Consider the following 18,842-nt stretch of genomic DNA (forward strand, 5'->3'; position numbering starts at 1 on the left):
TGTTATCGAGATCTCTATAGCAATCTTTTTATACAATTTATCCCATTCAGAATCCTCTCTATCCCCATACTCGCTCAAGTGAACCTGCCCTGGAATGCTAAAGATCCTCATGCATGCCACTTTCCTGTTTTTCTTTCCTGTAATGAGTGCCGTTATGTTCCACCAGGTTCTCCCAGGATACTGTAACCGATAGCAACGACACGGAGCTGACAAAAAATTCAACACTAAGTTTGCTTTGTGCAGAATGAATATTTCATTGTTTAAATGCCTACCGATAGCTTTATTTACATTCCTCTACGCTAGCAGAGAGGGGTCAGTCGGCGTGAAGCCTTAACTCTTATTGTTCTGAGTCAACATGGCTGCTTTTGCACTTTTATTAAAAGTTGAACCATAAGGAGCATTTTATTTTTTCAGTGTGAAAGCTCTGGTTCTCAAGTTCTCTAAGGCATAGATAGGCATTTGATTATATAAAAATGTACGAATGCAAGATAGAAATGCAATTAGAATGGGAGAAAAGATCCCATGCAGGATTATACATGGAAAAACAAGGAAACGTCCATCACAGCATGAAGCAGTGCAGCATTCCTGAGCTTTCGGCACAAATTGCTATTATTTATTTCTGCACAAGCCAAAATATGAGCAATGAATGCAGAAGATTTTTTTTTTTTTTTTTTTTTTTAAATAGAAGGGATAATGGATTCTGGTTTATTAAATTTACGCTGCTAATGTTTTTTGGCCAAACTCAGCCATCACACACACACACACACACACACACACACACACAAACACTCAGAGCTTGCACCTTAATTTAGATAATGGTGTAAAATAGACAAGCATGGACTCAGACCAGGCTGATTGTGACCTGAAGCACAGTGACACATTTTGATCTCCCTCAGGAATAGTAGACACTGATTTTATCGTGAAATAGAATTTAGCAGCTCAGTGATAGATGATATTACTACATACCGGGGTGAGGACGCCAATCAAACACACTTTGAAGTTCATGCATCAAAATATAAATAAAAATAGAGCTGCAAGCAGCAATACCAGGCTCAAGCCAGTTATCAGCACCATGAGCAGCAAAAGAAGCTTTGTGACATGTTTTTCGTTAGAGTCCGATGAACAGTGTATGAGGAGTTAGAAAAAGTAAACTTTCAATCATATAAAAACATGTATTTTAAAAATAACTAAAAATAGCTACTTAGCTACTTATTACAAAATAGAAGTTTTGTCCAGTATGTGGTGCTGTTCTGAATCTGCTCAGGATGAATCTGGGCATGATGGTTATCATGCAGGAAAGCATTCAAGAGTTATAAGCCGTAAAAATAAAGTTTTTGCAATCTACTGACCTGTAGGGGACAGTGTGGCAAAACTCTGCCGAAACCCTCAGGGCTTAATGGTGATGACACGTACCAAGTTTCATCTCAATCGTCACAAAAAGCGTTGCAGAGAAACAGCCTCAAGTTCAATTTTGCGCATTCTTCAGAGTCCCTTCAGAGCATGGTGCCAAAGACACATACCAAGTTTCGTAACGATACACCAAGTCGTTCGTAAAATACAGCATTTTATGTCTAAATTCAAAATGGCTGACATCCAAAATGGCCGACATAGTAATTTTTCATATCGTTGGACTTGGTATGCCCCATTGAATCTAGTGAGACCAACTTGATGATTTTATGACAAACTGTTCAGAAGTTATAAGCAAAAATGGGCTTTTTTTCATGTCTCATGACCATTAGGGGGCACTGTTCCAAAACTGAGCAGGCACCCTCAAGTCATGATGGCTATGACGAACAATAAGTTTGGTATGCATACATTTAAGCATTACGGAGATATACCCTCACGTCCATTTTGCCATGCTTGCCATCGAATTTGTTGAAGCGCCATTTGAAAACGGTATGGATTATACTTTTGTCGTAAGTGGCTCTAAATGATGCCAACTTTCGTGCAAATCGGACAAACGGCCTAGGACAAGTTCGAAAAAGTAGGTTATTTTGTTTATTTATTAAATATTTTGTTTCTAGGATGCACGGTTCAAAAGTTATTAACATAAACGTGAGTGTAAATTTGGACAGTTGGTGGTGCTAGAGGGATTGAGTTAGAGACTCCAAATTGGCTGTATTAACAGATAAGACTGTCCTCTATCTGTGTGCCAAATTTCATAACTTTCCCACAAGTGGTTCTATGGGCTGCCATGGACTCAATGTGGAAGAAGAAGACGAAGAAAAAAAAAACTAACGGAAACAACAGGGGTCTTTGCCCCTTCAGGGCTTGACCCCTAATAAAAATATTAAATATATACATAAATAGAAATAAATTATAGAGATAAATATGCCTCTCTCTCTCTCTTACTCTTTACATCATTTTCGGCCTCTGTCCAGTGAGCCCTCATGCCCTGTAGATGGAGGCGGAGTCATTCTGGTAGAGCCCACGCCCATCAAGAGAGAAATGTTTCTGAACTTTGTATTGATTTGCACTGACGCTTCACTCTGAGAGGACAAGTAGAGCCAAACCATGCCAGCAAAATAAATAAACACTCCCAGAGCATAACCGCCATATTTTTTTCCTTCACTTTGTCTTTCGTGTGTATTTGTTGGTTAAATACGGCAGTGTTAGTCGTTATGATTCTGTGCTTGTGAATAGTCTGGGACAGATTGCCAGAGAGACCCTTAAGCAAAACCTTTAATCCTCAGAAGCTCAGCTCCGTGCTTGGATTGGATTCTGACTCATAAGTCACTTCAGATAAAGCGGCTGCCAAATGGATACCTGATACTATGGATTTCTCATTTTCTGAAGATGTGCTTCATCCTATAAGAGGTTTTGCCTGAAATGCAATACTGCACTATGGATTTAGAGCATCACTGCTTCCCAGATGTTTGACAAAGAGATTCAGTTTCCTCTTCTTAAGCAAGATAATACTGGGCTAATCGGGTTGACTAGCAAATATTTTTCAACATTGTTCAACATTTCCGCTGAAACATATTTGTATATTTAAAACATTTTTGTCATTTTATATATATATATATATATATATATATATATATATATATATATATATATATAGGCTCCTACAGGATTTAGTTCATGCTTCATTTATTTACCAGTTTAGTTTACATGGTCTGGTTTAGTTAACACAGACTACATTTACATGGACAACAGTAATCTAATTATTGACCTTACTCTGAGTAAGATAATAATGTGATTAAGGTGTTTACATGAGTCGCTTTTAGAATACTCCTTTCATGTACCCGCTTTACATGTTATAGAACATAATTAGATTAATGGCACACGCCATTACGTCACCACACCACGCCGTCTGACGTTCCCTCCAGAATTTCATGAATCAACACACAGTTCGTCTTCATTATGGTACCGTATACATAGTTTGGGGTGTCCAGTGCGGTTAATTATTTGTCATGCTATACGTGCTAATAGACGATTGCTTGAAGCCATGGGCTGCGTCCCAAACCGCATACTTACCTACTGTATAGTAGCCGAGATACATGCATTTCGCCTGCTACAGGCCTATAGTAGGCAAGTACGCGATTTGGGACGCAGCCATGCTCTCTTGTTTGCCGTAAAACGGTTGAGCGCTGCCGTGTGTGTACGTGTCCCGTCACAAAATGCGGTGAAAAGTCCAATATGACGTTAATAATGTGATTAAGGTGTGTACATGTCTGTAATACCTCGATAATGCGACTAAAACAGGAATACTCCACGTCTTAATTCCATTTGTGTTTACTTCGAGTATGACCTTAATCGTATTAAGGTAATTAAAAATTGCTGTTTACATGGTAGTTTCTTAATCAGAGTATCGTCTTATTCGGGTTAATAGTGGATTATTGTTGTCCGTGTAAACGCACTGACTGTCTTACATTTAAATGTATATTTGTAATAATGCACAATTTAATCGTAATAAATCCACTCGATTAGTATATAACATTACAAAAGCTTAAGGTTATTATAAGAGGTACTGTAAATGTATTTACATACGACTCTAGTGGTAAGAAATTAAACCAAATTGAACTGCATTCTTGTAAATTTCGCATGAGATCAGTCGTAAGAAGGATCTTTTAAAAAAAAAAAATTACTGATTACAATTATTAGTCACTTTTTCGTAATATAACTGTTAAACATTAATGTTTCACTGTTTAAACTCAATCTAAGAAGAAAGAAAAGTGATTTTGTTAAACATAACATTGTAAGGAAAAAAAAGCCTCAATAACTAACTTCACCTCTTATACTTAACTATTTGTAACCTTTTAACAACCTTTAAAAAAAAAAAAACTTTTAATGTTTTTTTTTTTTTTTTTATGACATTATGATCATGAGGCTATGTTGGTGGTGTATTTGTGATGCTTTATTTTATCTGGGTTTTTTTTTTTCCATCACGCTATATTTTTGGGGTCATAAACTGCGTGTCGTAAAATGAAGTGGACTCCAAACAGGAACAATAGTAGCTGCTGATGAGGATCCTAACAAATCAATAAAACAATAAAAACATCATTACTAATGAGTTAACATTTGGTGTGCGTGTAGTGTTTGCTTAAGGCCTTGTTCTTAGTCATCAAAGCAGAGCACCATTGATTCATAAAGCAAACACTGACTGCTGTGGTGACTTAATGACATAAGGCTCAGAATTTATAAATCTGTAATGAGGAAATCATTTTACACTCGCACACATGCGTATCATCACCGTTTGCTTTATACCCATAAGCACTGAGAGCTGTTCTTATGTTGCCAGATAAGAAAACACTGATGTCATTTTTATATAGAAATTATATCTCAGAATCAAGATTCCATCATTAATTACTAATATAAGTTTTTTTAAAAAAAATAAACGTTTATTTCCTCACTGAAAGCATTAGAGACAATAATATATAATGTATAGAGGACTCTACGAATGCCAGAGTTTATAGATAATTAAGACAAAAATTTGGCGTTGTGTAGTGTAACATTGGAAGAAAAAAAATATAATAATAATAATAAAGCTTCCGGTGTACATTCAGATAGTTTTCAGTTTCATATAAGATTAAACTAATGTATTCTTGCATGATGAGTTTCATGTTTCATGTAGCATGTTCATACAGGATCAATTAAAGACCGTTCTTAGTAGTTCTTTAGACTTTTGGACTCTACAGGTATTACTATTACTGTGAGTCAATCAGTGAGGAGAGTTGGTCCAAAGTACACTACAGCTGCGTTTTTATCATGTTTTGTGCTTTGCAGCTGAATGTAGGCTAAGAAAAAAAATAAATAAATAAAAAAATTCAACGTGACGCTTTAAACCCCTTATCAGCAGTCACTTGTAAGCCACTTAACAGTGTGATTACAAAGGCTGTTGAATAGCGACATTAACATTCAGTAATTTGGCCGACTTTTATCCAAAGAGACTTATAAGCCAGGGAAGACTTTAATTCGCACGTCGGCATTAAAGGTCCTGATCAAGGGCTCCACAGTGGCTCTCTGGCAGTCGCGGGATTTCAGTTTTATATGTATAGCACTTTGAACAATAGACAATGACACGAAGCAGATTTATAGAAATCCGGATATAGATTTAGCTGCCTAATGAGCAAGGAAGAGGTGAGCGTCACAAGAAAAAAAAAAAAAAAACTCCCTGACATGAAATGAGGAAGAAATCTTAAGAGGAACCAAGCTCATCCTTCTTTAGGTGACCTCACACATCTTCAGGATTATGATCACAGACTAAACCTACGGTATACAAGTTTGATCACACTGCATGGATATGATTATATGGTTAGTATTATACACATGGCAGGTGAGTATTATTGCATCATTAAAAGTATGAACCAATCAGGTTACGATATGCAAAAGAGTGTGCATGGAACATTCACAGTTTGTATATTGGTATATATAGTTGTAGCGCAGTGGTTAAGCTGCTAGACTAATGATTGGAAGGTTGTGGGTTCAAATCGCAGCACTACCAAGCTTCTACTACTGGGCCCTTGAGTCAGGCCCTTAACCCTCAACTTCTCAGTTGTATAAATGAGATAAATGTAAGTCATTCTGAATAGGGTGTCTGCCAAATATTGTAAATGTATATCCATATTATCATGACACGGCTGGAATTGATTTTTCTAATAAATTTCTTTGCTACCCAATAAAGGCCAAAAATTTTCAAACTCATCTGATCAAATATTTGTATGCATTTCAAGAAGCGATGGTTGGATTTAGTTCGATTTCATACGAATCGAGTCATAAGAAAGGGTATAACTTTTATTTCACTGATTCGTCTTCAATAAGTGCTTTATCCTGGTCAGGATCATGGTGGATCCAGAACCTATCTTGAGAATACGCTCAGGATGGGATGCCAGTCTGTCTGATACCACCACACACATAATCCTGTATATATTAAGGTCTGGTTAACCAGTTACTAAATGCTCAGGAACTGCTTTGCATAAGAACACAGATAAAGCTACTGGTGCCAGCACAGTCTTATAGTGGACCCACATGAACAACATGTGTAAACTGATATGTGTTATCTGATAAACTGATATGATGCTTATTTGAGGCGCACAGTGGCTTAGAGGTTAGCACGTTCGCCTCACGTCTCCAGGTTGGGGGTTCGATTCCCACCATGGCCCTGTGTGCGCGGAGTTTGCATGTTCTCCCCGTGCTGCGGGGGTTTCCTCGGGTACTCCGGTTTCCTCCCCCAGTCCAAAGACATGCATGGTAGGCTGATTGGCGTGTCCAAAGTGTCCGTAGTGTATGAATGGGTGTGTGAGTGTGTATGTGATTGTGCCCTGCGATGGATTGGCACCCTGTCCAGGGTGTACCCCACCTTGTGCCCAACGCTCCCTGGGATAGGCTCCAGGTTCCCATGACCCTGAAAAGGATTAAGCGGTATAGAAGATGGATGGATGGATGTTTATCTGATTTGGCTTAGATATTGATTTGAGATTCCCAATTTTGTCCCTGCTTCAATGTAACATATTTACTCCATACATACAGCATTGATAGTTAGCAATTTATAGATTCACGGTAGTTTGTTTACCTGTGGATGTGTTCAAGCCTTGATCATTTTGAGTCTTGGCTTATCTTAGCAGACCATCGTATTGACTGCATCTGAAAAGAAAGCCCTTATTCCCGCCATGCACTGGTTACCGTTTCACCAGGAAATCCCTAATTGGCCTTGTTTTCGCCAATGGTTGGATAACGACGACAACAACAGTAGAACCCTGAGTAAATCCTTAATGGTGCCAAGGCTCATGAAGAGGAAAAAAAACTTCTGCACCTGCACAATTATCTGAGCTTCGCAGTTCAGGGTTCAATGAAGCAAATAATCCCTTTACACTCCAATTAATCAAGCTCTCAGCTGCAGGACAATTCATAAGAGAGTAAAGGAAATGAAATGTAGCCATATGGTGCTTTTTTATCAGGCCATAAGTTAAACATAAGTTCTACAGGGCTGAGTGGGGAAAAGTGACCTTGCTAGAAGGCAGCCTGGGCTATTTGCAGCCTGAAGTGAGCTATAGGACTGCAGTCGATCTCCATCTGTTTTTGTCTGTTAAGGGTCATAGGTCACCACACACAACATGTTGAAGTTGTAACTGTAATTATGCAGAAGATGTAGAGGCCTCTATGGTAGTGGTGTATCAATCCTTTAAAAATGATATGACGTCTTGATTTGTGATCAGTAAACTGATGTATAAAGGAAAAATTTAACAGTTTGATTTTAAATTGGAAAAACCTTTTTTTTTTTCCCCAGAGGCCATAACTCCTTCACTCGGACTGACAGACATACAGGTCACACCTCTTTCACTGAGACCGACAGACACACAGGCCACCCCTCTTTCAGTGAGACTGACAGGTATAGAAGCCATGCCTTCTTCACTATGATGGACAGGTACAAAGGCTACACCTTTTTCACATGGACTGACAGGTACAGAAATCATACCTCCTTCACTCAGACTAACAGACACAGACACAAGTCCACCTTCACTGGGACTGACAGGTACAGAGGCCACACCTCCTTTATTGGGACTTGCAGGTACAAATGCCATACCTCCGTCACATGGACTGACAGGTACAAAGGCCACACCTCCTTCACTGAGATTGGCAGCTAGAAAGGCCACGTCTCTTTCACTGGGACTGACAAACAGATTGGCACTGGTGGATGCCTCCTTATGAAAAAAAAGTGGAATATAATCCTGCTGCTGAGTGAAAAAAATTAACTTTCAAAAACAAACCACAACTTCATTGGTTCAAAAAAAAAAAAAAAAAAACCCTGATAACTGAAAACAAACCAAGAAAGAAAATGCAGACAGGCAGTGAGAAAAGAACATAAAATAACACTTTATTAAGTCCAGTGAGATTTCACAAGATATGTGAAGGCTGAGAGCCAATATTGACTACGAATGCCCGACTGCTGCTCATGTGGAAATGTCAGCACAGGCGATGTGCTTGCTCAAGCAGTGTTATGAACAGAGATGTTCTCTCAGGACTTCATGCTGAATTATGGATCTGACACTTTTCTTCATTAAATTACACGATCAATATGGATTTTTATTTTTATTTTTTTCTGCACAATGTGAGCCTGAATAGCTTGGCTTTCCAGCTGAATGCCTCATGAGAACGAAAGGAGCTGTGTGAAATGATCAGTTGGCATTTAATTACAATGGGGACAGATGTTGGATGATTTTTTTTAGTGGAATAAAATATATTGCAAAACCAATATGGTTTGTCAGTCATATCATAGATTTATTTGGTTGAGTAAGGAAAGTGTAGAGTGGCCTCATGTTCAAGCTGTTGTGTGTTGTCCCTCAGTGTCTATTTAATTGCTTATGCTGAAGTCCCTGTTTAAAATTTTTTTTAAAAAAATATAAAAAAGTGGGTGAAGGGTAATGTAGGTGATAAATATAATTACAATAATGATCTAATACAGTTTCACACTGCTTTCCTTCAGTCAAGATTGCTGTGGGTCTGTCTTTGATTATTAAAGCAAATGTGCTCATTTTGATGGTTTAAAGGCAACTAAGTAACATAATTGACATTGTGAGCTTATTTTTATTTATTTACTTATTTGTTTGTTCGTATATCCATCCAACCGCCCACCGCCTCCAATCCATTTATTTATCTAGCGACACGCATCATACAAATAACACCTTTAAACTGGAACCTCTTTAGCCAGAAATGGCAAATCCCTAAAAACCACACTTAGCATAAACATTACTGTTTCAAAATTGTTGAAAGAAGAATTAGAGCTCCCCCACACCCCAAAAACCATCCATCTTCTATACCGCTTATCCTTCTTCAGGGTCACGGGGAACCTGGAGCCTATCCCAGGGAGCATCGGGCACAAGGCGGGGTACACCCTGGACAGGGTGCCAGTCCATCGCAGGGCACAATCACACACCCATTCATACACTACGGACACTTTAGACACGCCAATCAACCTACCCTGCATGTCTTTGGACTGGGGGAGGAAACCGGAGTACGCGGAGGAAACCCCCGCAGCACGGGGAGAACATGCAAACTCCGCACACACAGGACCATGGTGGGAATTGAACCCCGGACCCTGGAGGCGTGAGGCGCCCACCCCCAAAAACCAATTTAACCAATAAAAATCAGAGAAACTAGACCTACATCCTACAGCCCATACTGGTTAGAATGAAGACCGTACACATGGCTGCATTCAGACTTGAGTGACATGCACATACTAACAAGTTAATACCAAATTCACACCAATGGGCACATTGACTTTACAGCAACGTACATCAAATGGAGCTATTTGTATCTCATGGCTTTGTTAAGTTCTGTGCACAATATAAACAATAAATATAAACAATAAAATCCAAAGTAATAGGAGGCGCTGGATCAAGTGCTATTTTACAAGCTGACGGATATGAAGGTGGCCATATTGTTAAATTAAAGCAGATTTGCAGTGAGTAATGTTATCACTACAACTAGGACTATTTATTCAGCAATATATTGGCAATGCACAAGACTCCACATAGATGTTTACATCTTAGATGCTTTTACTGAAGAAAATCTCTCAATCTCAGTGGCATGAACGATTGTGCATGCAGGTAATTTACACAATATGAATAGGGAGTGTTATGAGTAGCCTGAACATGAACTTGAGTGAATATTGACACAACTTGGACTTAAGTAGCTGACTCAAACTGAATACGACCTGAACTGTTGAAAATAACCTCACATAATGCATTTCACAACCGGAACAAGTGAGATAACATTACAAACCCGCAGTACAGAGAAAGAATTAGTCCTGAACTTAGCAGTGAAGTGGAGATTTTATTAATAAAAGAATAACCGTCTCAGCAGCTCAATCAGGACATACATGAGGCAAGGCTTTATTGCAGATTAGTGCAGACATGCCTCTTGCCATCGCTGTCCTTTAAAGCCCAAAGTTCATGGTGTGTTGGATTCTTAGCCATGCCTAACATTGATTTAACGGCAGTACAACTCTGCAGAGTTTACGCTGCTTCTGCTTCGCTTCAGCACACAGCCATAGAGAATAAATCTACGGGTAATTAGGATAATATCTTGTCTATTTAGGGACTTTTACTCCTAATTCTTCATCAAACTTGTTTTGACTGGAATAAAGAACACACCTTGATCATGGTGATGCGATGACAAACTTTGTTGACAATTGTAAATAATATAACCTTTCCTCTCATCAGCTCCTAACGCAATTCAGCATTGAAACTGTTCAAACACAACAGTAGCTGAGTGAGTCACAGACATGGCTAAGCCTGGATTTATGATTAGTACAGCGCTGAAATCCGATCTTAACCATGTCCGTGCCAAGCCCAAGAGCAAACAATGCAATAGTGCCAGTGCCTGCCTCAACTTGACTCAGTTCTTAAGTCCTAGATCGAAATGAAGTAACGGTCTTCAAAACACTGCATGATGCGTCTTGCTAAGCTCTGAAATTCAATCATATGCAACAGAGCAACACACAGCAACACACACACCAACCTTTCCTACATTCATCTGCACTTTATCAAGCCTGTTTGGACAAGCATCCAAAATGATAACATAGCTACGAATGAATAAGTGCTAACAAGGTAATTCGCTTCCTGCTAGTGAGATCATGCTAAGTGCTAGAGCTTTATAATCAATCCTATTTTTTTTCATGATCACGATTTTAGCCTTTCACAATGATAGCCGATTAGCTAAACCATCTCAACATTTGATCATATATAGATTGTTTCCTGTTACTATAAAACAACAAAATATTAGCGCAGGATAAATTGCCTAAATAATTATGACAAATCATCACCTGGTAACTTTTTTCCTCACTCTTAGCCATGCTAGCACATTAAGAGATGCGTCGAAATTCAATTAATTTGCTGTGAACCATGTGTTTGCGCTCCAGACTTGATTCTGCGAGAAGAACATGACATTTAGTTTAACGCCGCTGAACTTGAATTTACATCATCCGTTCAACAGCATGACTGCTATGTCCTTGCTGACATCTTCCGAAGGGCTTTGTATAGTAACACAGCTGATCCAAAATTTAGGGGGCGCTAATTTAAACTGCGCGTTGGCATGTGAGTTGTATATTTTGCATTGGACAGGTTGGCAAGTAACGTTCAAGTCCAACAAACTCTGTGTTAACCTTAGGAGTGTTCATTTGCGTTTACCAAAGTTACTGGAATTCTCAATCTTGACACTAAATCAAAACAAGCTAATATCGCTAGCACAATAAGGGCTGCATGTTAGCACCACACAGTGTAGTTGGAAATCTACCACTAGCACAACATGCTAGTATCTACAGTATATTAATAATACAGCATGGCACTTTCTGTAATGTTATTATTGTGTCGAGGTTTTGTTAAAAAGAAAAAAAATAGAAAGAAATCTCGCTGCATTGGAATTGGTGGGAAATTTGTACACATTTGTCATAAACCAACTCAGATACGTTAAGTGGCATCACACCCGAACTTCAGGGACGAAAAAGTCTGACTTCATGGTGAGTGAAAACGCTTAAAATTAATACATTATTCAGTGGCTCACTTCACTTGGATACTATAGATTTTACACTAAAAACACTAATGAAATAAAAAAATACTGAATATCGTTTCAACACACTTAGCGTAACACTGCTTGACTTTCTAGCATTGAGTTGTGGATGAGTAACGACACACTAATTGGTATAACCCAGAATAAAATGGGTTTCTTTTCAGTCTCATTCCTCTCAAAGTTTCTTTCTCATGTCATTTCTTTCAGGGAGTTTTTTTCTTCCTTGCTACCATTGCCTCTGGCATGCTCGGTAGGAATCTGAATCTATATCCGGATTTCTGCAAAACTGCCTTGAATTGAATTGAACTGGCAGGTGCGACAGCCAAACAGGAACGTGAGAGAGAAAGACACTGTGATTGACAGAATGAAAGAGCCCACTGTTACACTATAAAGGCATTCAGCATGCTTCATAGAAAGGTGACTATGACTTAGCTTCCATAAACAATACAATGTAATTGCAGAGGAAACTGATGTTCTGCGGAACCTTCGAGTCATCACGTCATGCACATAGCGGCTGGGCAAAATCCCTGGACAGACATGCTACACAACATAGCCTGTGATTAGAGCGTTCGTGCATAAGACAGTCAATACGAAACCAAATAGAGGACGCGAGCTTGTAATTTTACATTAGGTGATTTCATCTTTACAACCCTTGGAGACATTGTGTCTGTACACGTTACATAAGCATGCTGGGTCCTTAAGAAAAAAATACCCCCCCCCCCCGCTCGCATTTATTTGCTCTCTAATTAAGTAGGACGCTAGAGAATAATAGTCAGCCTATTTCAGGCTTCCGGTTGCCTACATACAGTGTGTAACATACAGTAATTTTAAGTTCTTATTTGACTAGCATGCGAACGTTATCCAGCTCATGTTTAACACGTTAGATACAAAATACACAGATTAGATAACAAAATAAGCAGAGAACACAAATCAGGTAATAAAAACACATGTTGGAAGCGACCAGAGGTGATAATTTTGTTCTCTACCCTCTACAAGGCATCCCAAAAGTCTCCATACATACGGGACTACAGTGTGTACAGTATGCCAGCACCACGTCAGTTGTGCTTTCGTCAGTGGATCTTCGTGGACGTACATTTTCCGGTCGGTCCGCAACACTTCCAGTCTTTTTGAATTTGTTCCTAAGTTTGGCAACAATGTCGTGTGTGTGATGTGCTCGCTGTGTTAAACTCCATTGCGACCTTGCGACGGCTTCCTGATCCAACCATGAGCACGACTTCAATACGTTCTTCTTTTGTCAATGGTGTTCTTAAAAAAAAAATAACTGTCTGAAAAACTATATATAACAAACTAGGTATGAAATAATTTCCCCAATATATAGACACTTTTTGGACACCCTGTAGTTTAGATCGTTAGCTAGAGTTAGTGGACTCGCTTGCATCTATTGACATCTGCCTACAGCGCAGTAGAGAGCAACCTGAATGGTTTTGCACTTTCACCCGGTACTCGGGTTTTAAAGTTTGTAATCTTCTGTAATACCAAGGAAATGTAAACACGATTATATCCTCAGAGTCATGAATGCTTGGTCCATGTCCCAAATTAAACAGCATTACTGTATATTAAATACTATGTACTATTTAGGCATACTGCTTAGTACACCGTGTGTGGTTTAGGACACAGCAGATTGGTAGGCAGTTTTCCCTGAATGAGTACTGACTTAGGATTCACAGCTGTCAGATTAATCAACACAATGTAGCGCAATCATTGTACAAAATGTGCTCCCACAAATAGCTTGCACCAGCATGTTTGTACCAGAAAGCTCAAAAGTGTTACATTCAGCACCTAAGAATATCAATGATATGACATGGTGTAATATTCCAAATGTATTAACACAGCAGCAAATATGCAGTATTTCTAATACTCTTACAGGCCAGTGTACTTCGTGCTAACTGGGTTGGTTTCTCACAGACCAGGTCTAGCACATTTCAGCTTAGTTAAGTCATTTATAAGACATGAATGCACACTGAGTAATTCTAGGACCAGCGCGCTATTGAAAAGCCCATTGTCTGGAAAAGTGTCAAAACGCAGGAAAGCCAGTATGCTATCAGCCCCTACATGCTTTCCTTGAATGATTCACTCAAGTGAGCCACAGCTAATGGCAACGTATTTAAGACAAGCCATAACTGTGAGACCAAATTTTCCCTGCAGGGTATGAATAGGAAAAAGTTAGTAGTGTTGAAAAGTCAAATAATGCTGTAATTAAGTTTCTAATCCCTTTATTACTAGAGGGTTTATAAAAGGTCTACTATACCAGCAGGGCAAATGTAGTGCATTTTTTTTTTTTTTTTTGGTTTTTAAATGCCTGTGTGACATAGCTATACCTGTGAAAATAGAGCAAAGTATCCCAAAGTCAGGTCAAGTGTTACTACATTGCGTACTGAAATGTTCATGCGTTGGGAGTATAATTAACGTTTAGAAGTTGTGCGATGCAGTTCTAGTGTTCATACTGTATGACAAACATTTTTTTCAATTCTTTGTTACTGAATGTTAATGGACTTTTTGTGGGATTTTTCAGTCCCACCAGGATTTTGCGATCGAAGAAATGAATGCAACATCAATGAAACTCTGCAGTATTGACAGGCGCTTCCATCCATCCATCCATCCATCCATCTTCTACCGCTTACTCCTTCTTCAGGGTCGCGGGGAAACCTGGAGCCAATCCCATGGAGCATCGGGCACAAGGCAGGGTACACCCTGGACAGGGTGCCAGTCCATCGCAGGGCACTGACAGGAGCTTGCAATTTTTCAAAATTACTGCAGATTGTCTGCAGATTTGGGCAAGACGTGTCACGTGACGTCATCACAACAAGCGTTCATCCAAAGCCCTCTTTCGATTCACGTTCGTCGAACATGTACAGCTTAAAGGTCTCATTTAACAACAAACATCACTGCGAAAGAACCATTTTGTGCAACTGCAACTACGCCAATTCAAAAAAAAAAAAAAAAAAAAAAAAACGCAAAAAACTTGCTAATTGCGTGGCACATTTTGAAAAAAGCTACAGCAAACTTAAGCATTTTTGGCCACAACAATCACAAAAACTCTTCCTATATGGACTGAGTTTTCTCCAAAATTTGGTCACTCCACAAAACAGCCAAATCTCCCCTGCTATGTTATAGCTGTTTCCATCGTACGTTTCCACATAGTTTGGTACATCACATTAAAAATAACGCTGGATGGAACACCAGATGTGAATAAAATCTTCAAAATGTGCATTAAAAAAAAAACGTATGCGCGGATTTAAAAAAAATCCAATAATACATGCACATAAAGTACAATGGAAACACATTTACAGAATAAATTCCTCGATGTGCACCAAGGTCATGTGACTTTGCCTCAACAAATCATGTGATTGGATTTTTGGCTCAGAAATGCGTTTCTCTGTGGGAACTGGGGCTCAGTGGGTCGCGTAACTGGACTAAAGAGCGCACCGATCTTGTTGCACAGCATCTCAAATGTTGTTTTTGTTATGTCTGAAGTGCCTGAGAAAGTCTGTCATCGAAATGATTTGGTATAATGACCTCCTAGAACTGTCTCACACGATTCCGTTCCTAAATATCAGGCAACCTACTCCGAATGCAAGATAACATCAGGTTTGTGATAGCATTGCCTCTACGTGCTCTGAAGCTCAAGTAATTTATTATATTGGAAAAAAAGAGCCACAGTGGCTTCCCAGGTTGCAGCCGGTTTCCTCGAAAGTCACGATTTTGTTCTCCTGACCACATAGGTTCGAAACGGTGCTTTATCCGCAAATGTTTTATGCGATATTCCAATTTTTGCCATGAGTTAAATTCACAACTTGGATGCAAACATAGCAAGTGAGACACGTGAAGCCAGCCGACTGCATCTGTTCGTAACACACTCAGAGGAAAGTGCTATCCACTACCTTCCTCATACATGAGCTTACAGAGACCCACAATTGGCAAGTTTCGCTACGACTGACAGAAGTGAGACAAGGCCCCTCCCATCCAGAAAGCATGCCTGATTGTGTTCACTTAGCTCCCATCCATAGATAGCATGAATCAGCATGTAGTTCTAGTGTTCATACTATTATTATAATTAACTATAATTACTATACATACTATATACTTTTACATACTATATCCTTTTATACATACTATGATACATACTATAATTATAATTAGCTATTATTATAATTAGATAGCATGTTACAAATGTTTTATTTGTAACATGCTCCAATGGTGCTTGACATGGAAATGGATCTTCTGATTTTCAGAGGAAATGGGTCTCGACAGCACGGCATGCTGTGCCTAGTCACCAGATTTCACAACGCTGTAAGAGCATTAATATTTAAACGTGCATGGGTCAGACATTTGTTTAATATCTCTAATAAATCTGATCACCCAAAGAAACAGGTTATAGTCAAAGAAACAAACAAATCTCGCGTAAAATAAGTGGATTCTCTATTGTACCATGCTAAATATGTAATCGCTTATAATCATATTTTTCTTGATAATGACTCAAGCCAAAGGCAGGTTTCATTAATTCCTGTCTTTTTTTTTTCTTTCCTTTCACAAAAGCCAGTTAAAACCTGCCACATCCTGCTAATAAATTTTGTAGTCAGAGGTTTTATTGTAACAGATGGCAGCAAATACTAAGTGACTAATTAAATGAAATTACAAATGAGCACGACTGCGACTTCATGGTGCGCTCCCTGATTAGTGCCTATGATTCACTTTCTGGTTTAGTCTCTCAGATCAGTAATGAAGCTGACATATTCTACCTATAAATATTTACATTCTTATATTACAATAGCCGCTATTTCTACTGATTTGACTTCAGTTTAAACCGAGTTTAACCAGGAAGTCAAGTCCCAAAAAAGAGTGTCTCTAACACTCCAGGCCCAAACTAAGCCCTGTCTCAAGTGGTTACTGTGGTTAGATAATCATACTTACCTACAGACTTTATGGGCACTGCATGTCATAGTCAAAAAATGGAAAGTAAGACTAACATCAGACAAATTTAGAGCATGACAAAACACACATTTTGCTGAACACATTCTAAGGGTTGGTCCAGATAGTCAACCATTTTTATGGAATAATTATAACTGATGTAACTGAAGTGCAACAGTATCTGAAAGCAGACAAAATACAATGGCAAAGAGAAAATGCAGTCTTCTGAATGTTATATATATATATTGTTTGCGTGGTTGTGTGTGTGGGCTAAAGTTCCTGCACTGAAGTTTCAGGGTTATTAAGTTAACTGACTAAAATTCCTCAGCTACATTTTCTCACATTCCTAGAGTTTCTTGGCTGCAACTGGCTGAAATTGGAAGGGTTATGGTACACTGAGAAAACACAGAGCCCTTACAGGATCTTCAGTTGTCTACTACTCTTAAAGGGGTAGTACCTAGTGTGTCAGTGGTTAAGACTTTGGGTTATTGATCAGAAGGTTGTGAGGTCGAATCCCAGCATCGCCAAGCTGCCACCGTTTACTTGTATCCTGTCTCAATTTCAATAACTTCAGATCGTATCCTCAGCCAAAAAGTATGACGAAACTCCTCTCGACTCAAAATGTTGACTTAAACACAGAGGAACCATTTTCCAGAATAAAATATAATGATTCTGAAACCCAAGTTCACAATTACAAAACATGTCTTAAAAATAACAGCAACAATAATGTTATATAGCATAACAGTCCTTCATAATTACAGTAAACTGTAGGTGTTATAACTATAACGTACATTATCCTAACCACAAGACACCTTACAATAAACATTAAATGCTTATAATGAAGTACTTCGTTCGTGATAGCATAGAGTACAGTATACGGTGGTTATGGTACAACAGTTTAACAATACTTACAACAGTTATAATTATCTTTATAACATTCATCCATGATATGATTTGACTATTGTAAAGCTCTCTTGGGTATTATACAGCACTTTATAAAGATCTTTTCAATAGTCAAATCATATTACAGGTACTGTAAAGACCTCTTATAATGTTATGATACTATTTCATCCTAGCATAAAGTACTCAGGAGATGTTTACAGTATCCACAACATGGCCTATAATAACCAGGCAAAAGTATTTAGAATAACTTAGAGAGCTTTATAATAACCTCCAAAAAAAATATATATATATAGTTATTGTAGAAAAAAAATGCCATTAAAATACATACCTGAATAACTACAAAGAACCTTGTATTAACAACACACAATGAGTAGTGATTCAAACTATTGCAATACAATAAACAAAAAGTTCTTTCACTGTAAAACTAACCTACAGGTTCATTGGTATTCAATAGTATTTGAATTCAAAAAGAAATGCTGATTTAATTAGAGCATATCTCAGCAAAAGTAGACTTGACTACCAAGAAAGTAATGACAAAAAAAGAAAGATTAACTTAAATACTGTTCTGGGGAGTTATGAGTACTTATAAACTGATTAGTTATGTGTTTTCAAGAGAAAGTAGCACCTAAAGTATATTTCATTTCATTATAAAGTAAAATATTGTTTTATAGTCTAAGTAAACAGAGGCAGATATAGAGGAAGAATGCAACCATTCCTTACCTGTGTTAAAAGCCGCGTGGCAAAATCCCAGACAAGCAAAAAGTACAATAAGACAGGAGAAGTGAAGTGAAGCCATATTCCTGCAGAGCAACTCTGATAATAATAACACGCGCACTGGGGAAAGGCTGCTTTGGAGTGCACGCACTTCCTGCACTGGTCAACGCTGAGGCCCACGCGCGCGCACACACACGCACACACGCGCGCACACACACTTCCGGCTCTTAAGGGTGTTTCTACTTTCTTTCTTTCTTTCTTTCTTTCTTTTTTTTTTCCTCCGTCCT

The 18,842-nt window shown here is 38.5% G+C and overlaps 1 protein-coding gene across 2 annotated transcripts in view; it reads right to left on the reverse strand.

Annotated features, from left to right (window-relative positions):
• The window catches only part of tfpia (tissue factor pathway inhibitor a), a 40,454-nt gene extending 21,711 nt beyond the window's left edge, over positions 1–18,743 (reverse strand). The window contains exon 1 of one of the 2 annotated variants that reach the window (XM_017470653.3): positions 18,562–18,743. In XM_017470653.3, coding sequence (XP_017326142.1) covers positions 18,562–18,637 — 76 coding nt within the window. In that variant the 5' untranslated portion in view covers positions 18,638–18,743. The remainder of the gene's footprint in view (positions 1–18,561) is intronic. The other variant, XM_017470652.3, reaches the window with a different exon arrangement.
• Between the last annotated feature and the right edge of the window lie 99 nt (positions 18,744–18,842).

This window comes from Ictalurus punctatus, chromosome 6 (genome assembly GCF_001660625.3).
Source record: "Ictalurus punctatus breed USDA103 chromosome 6, Coco_2.0, whole genome shotgun sequence".
NCBI classification, from domain to species: Eukaryota; Metazoa; Chordata; class Actinopteri; order Siluriformes; family Ictaluridae; genus Ictalurus; species Ictalurus punctatus.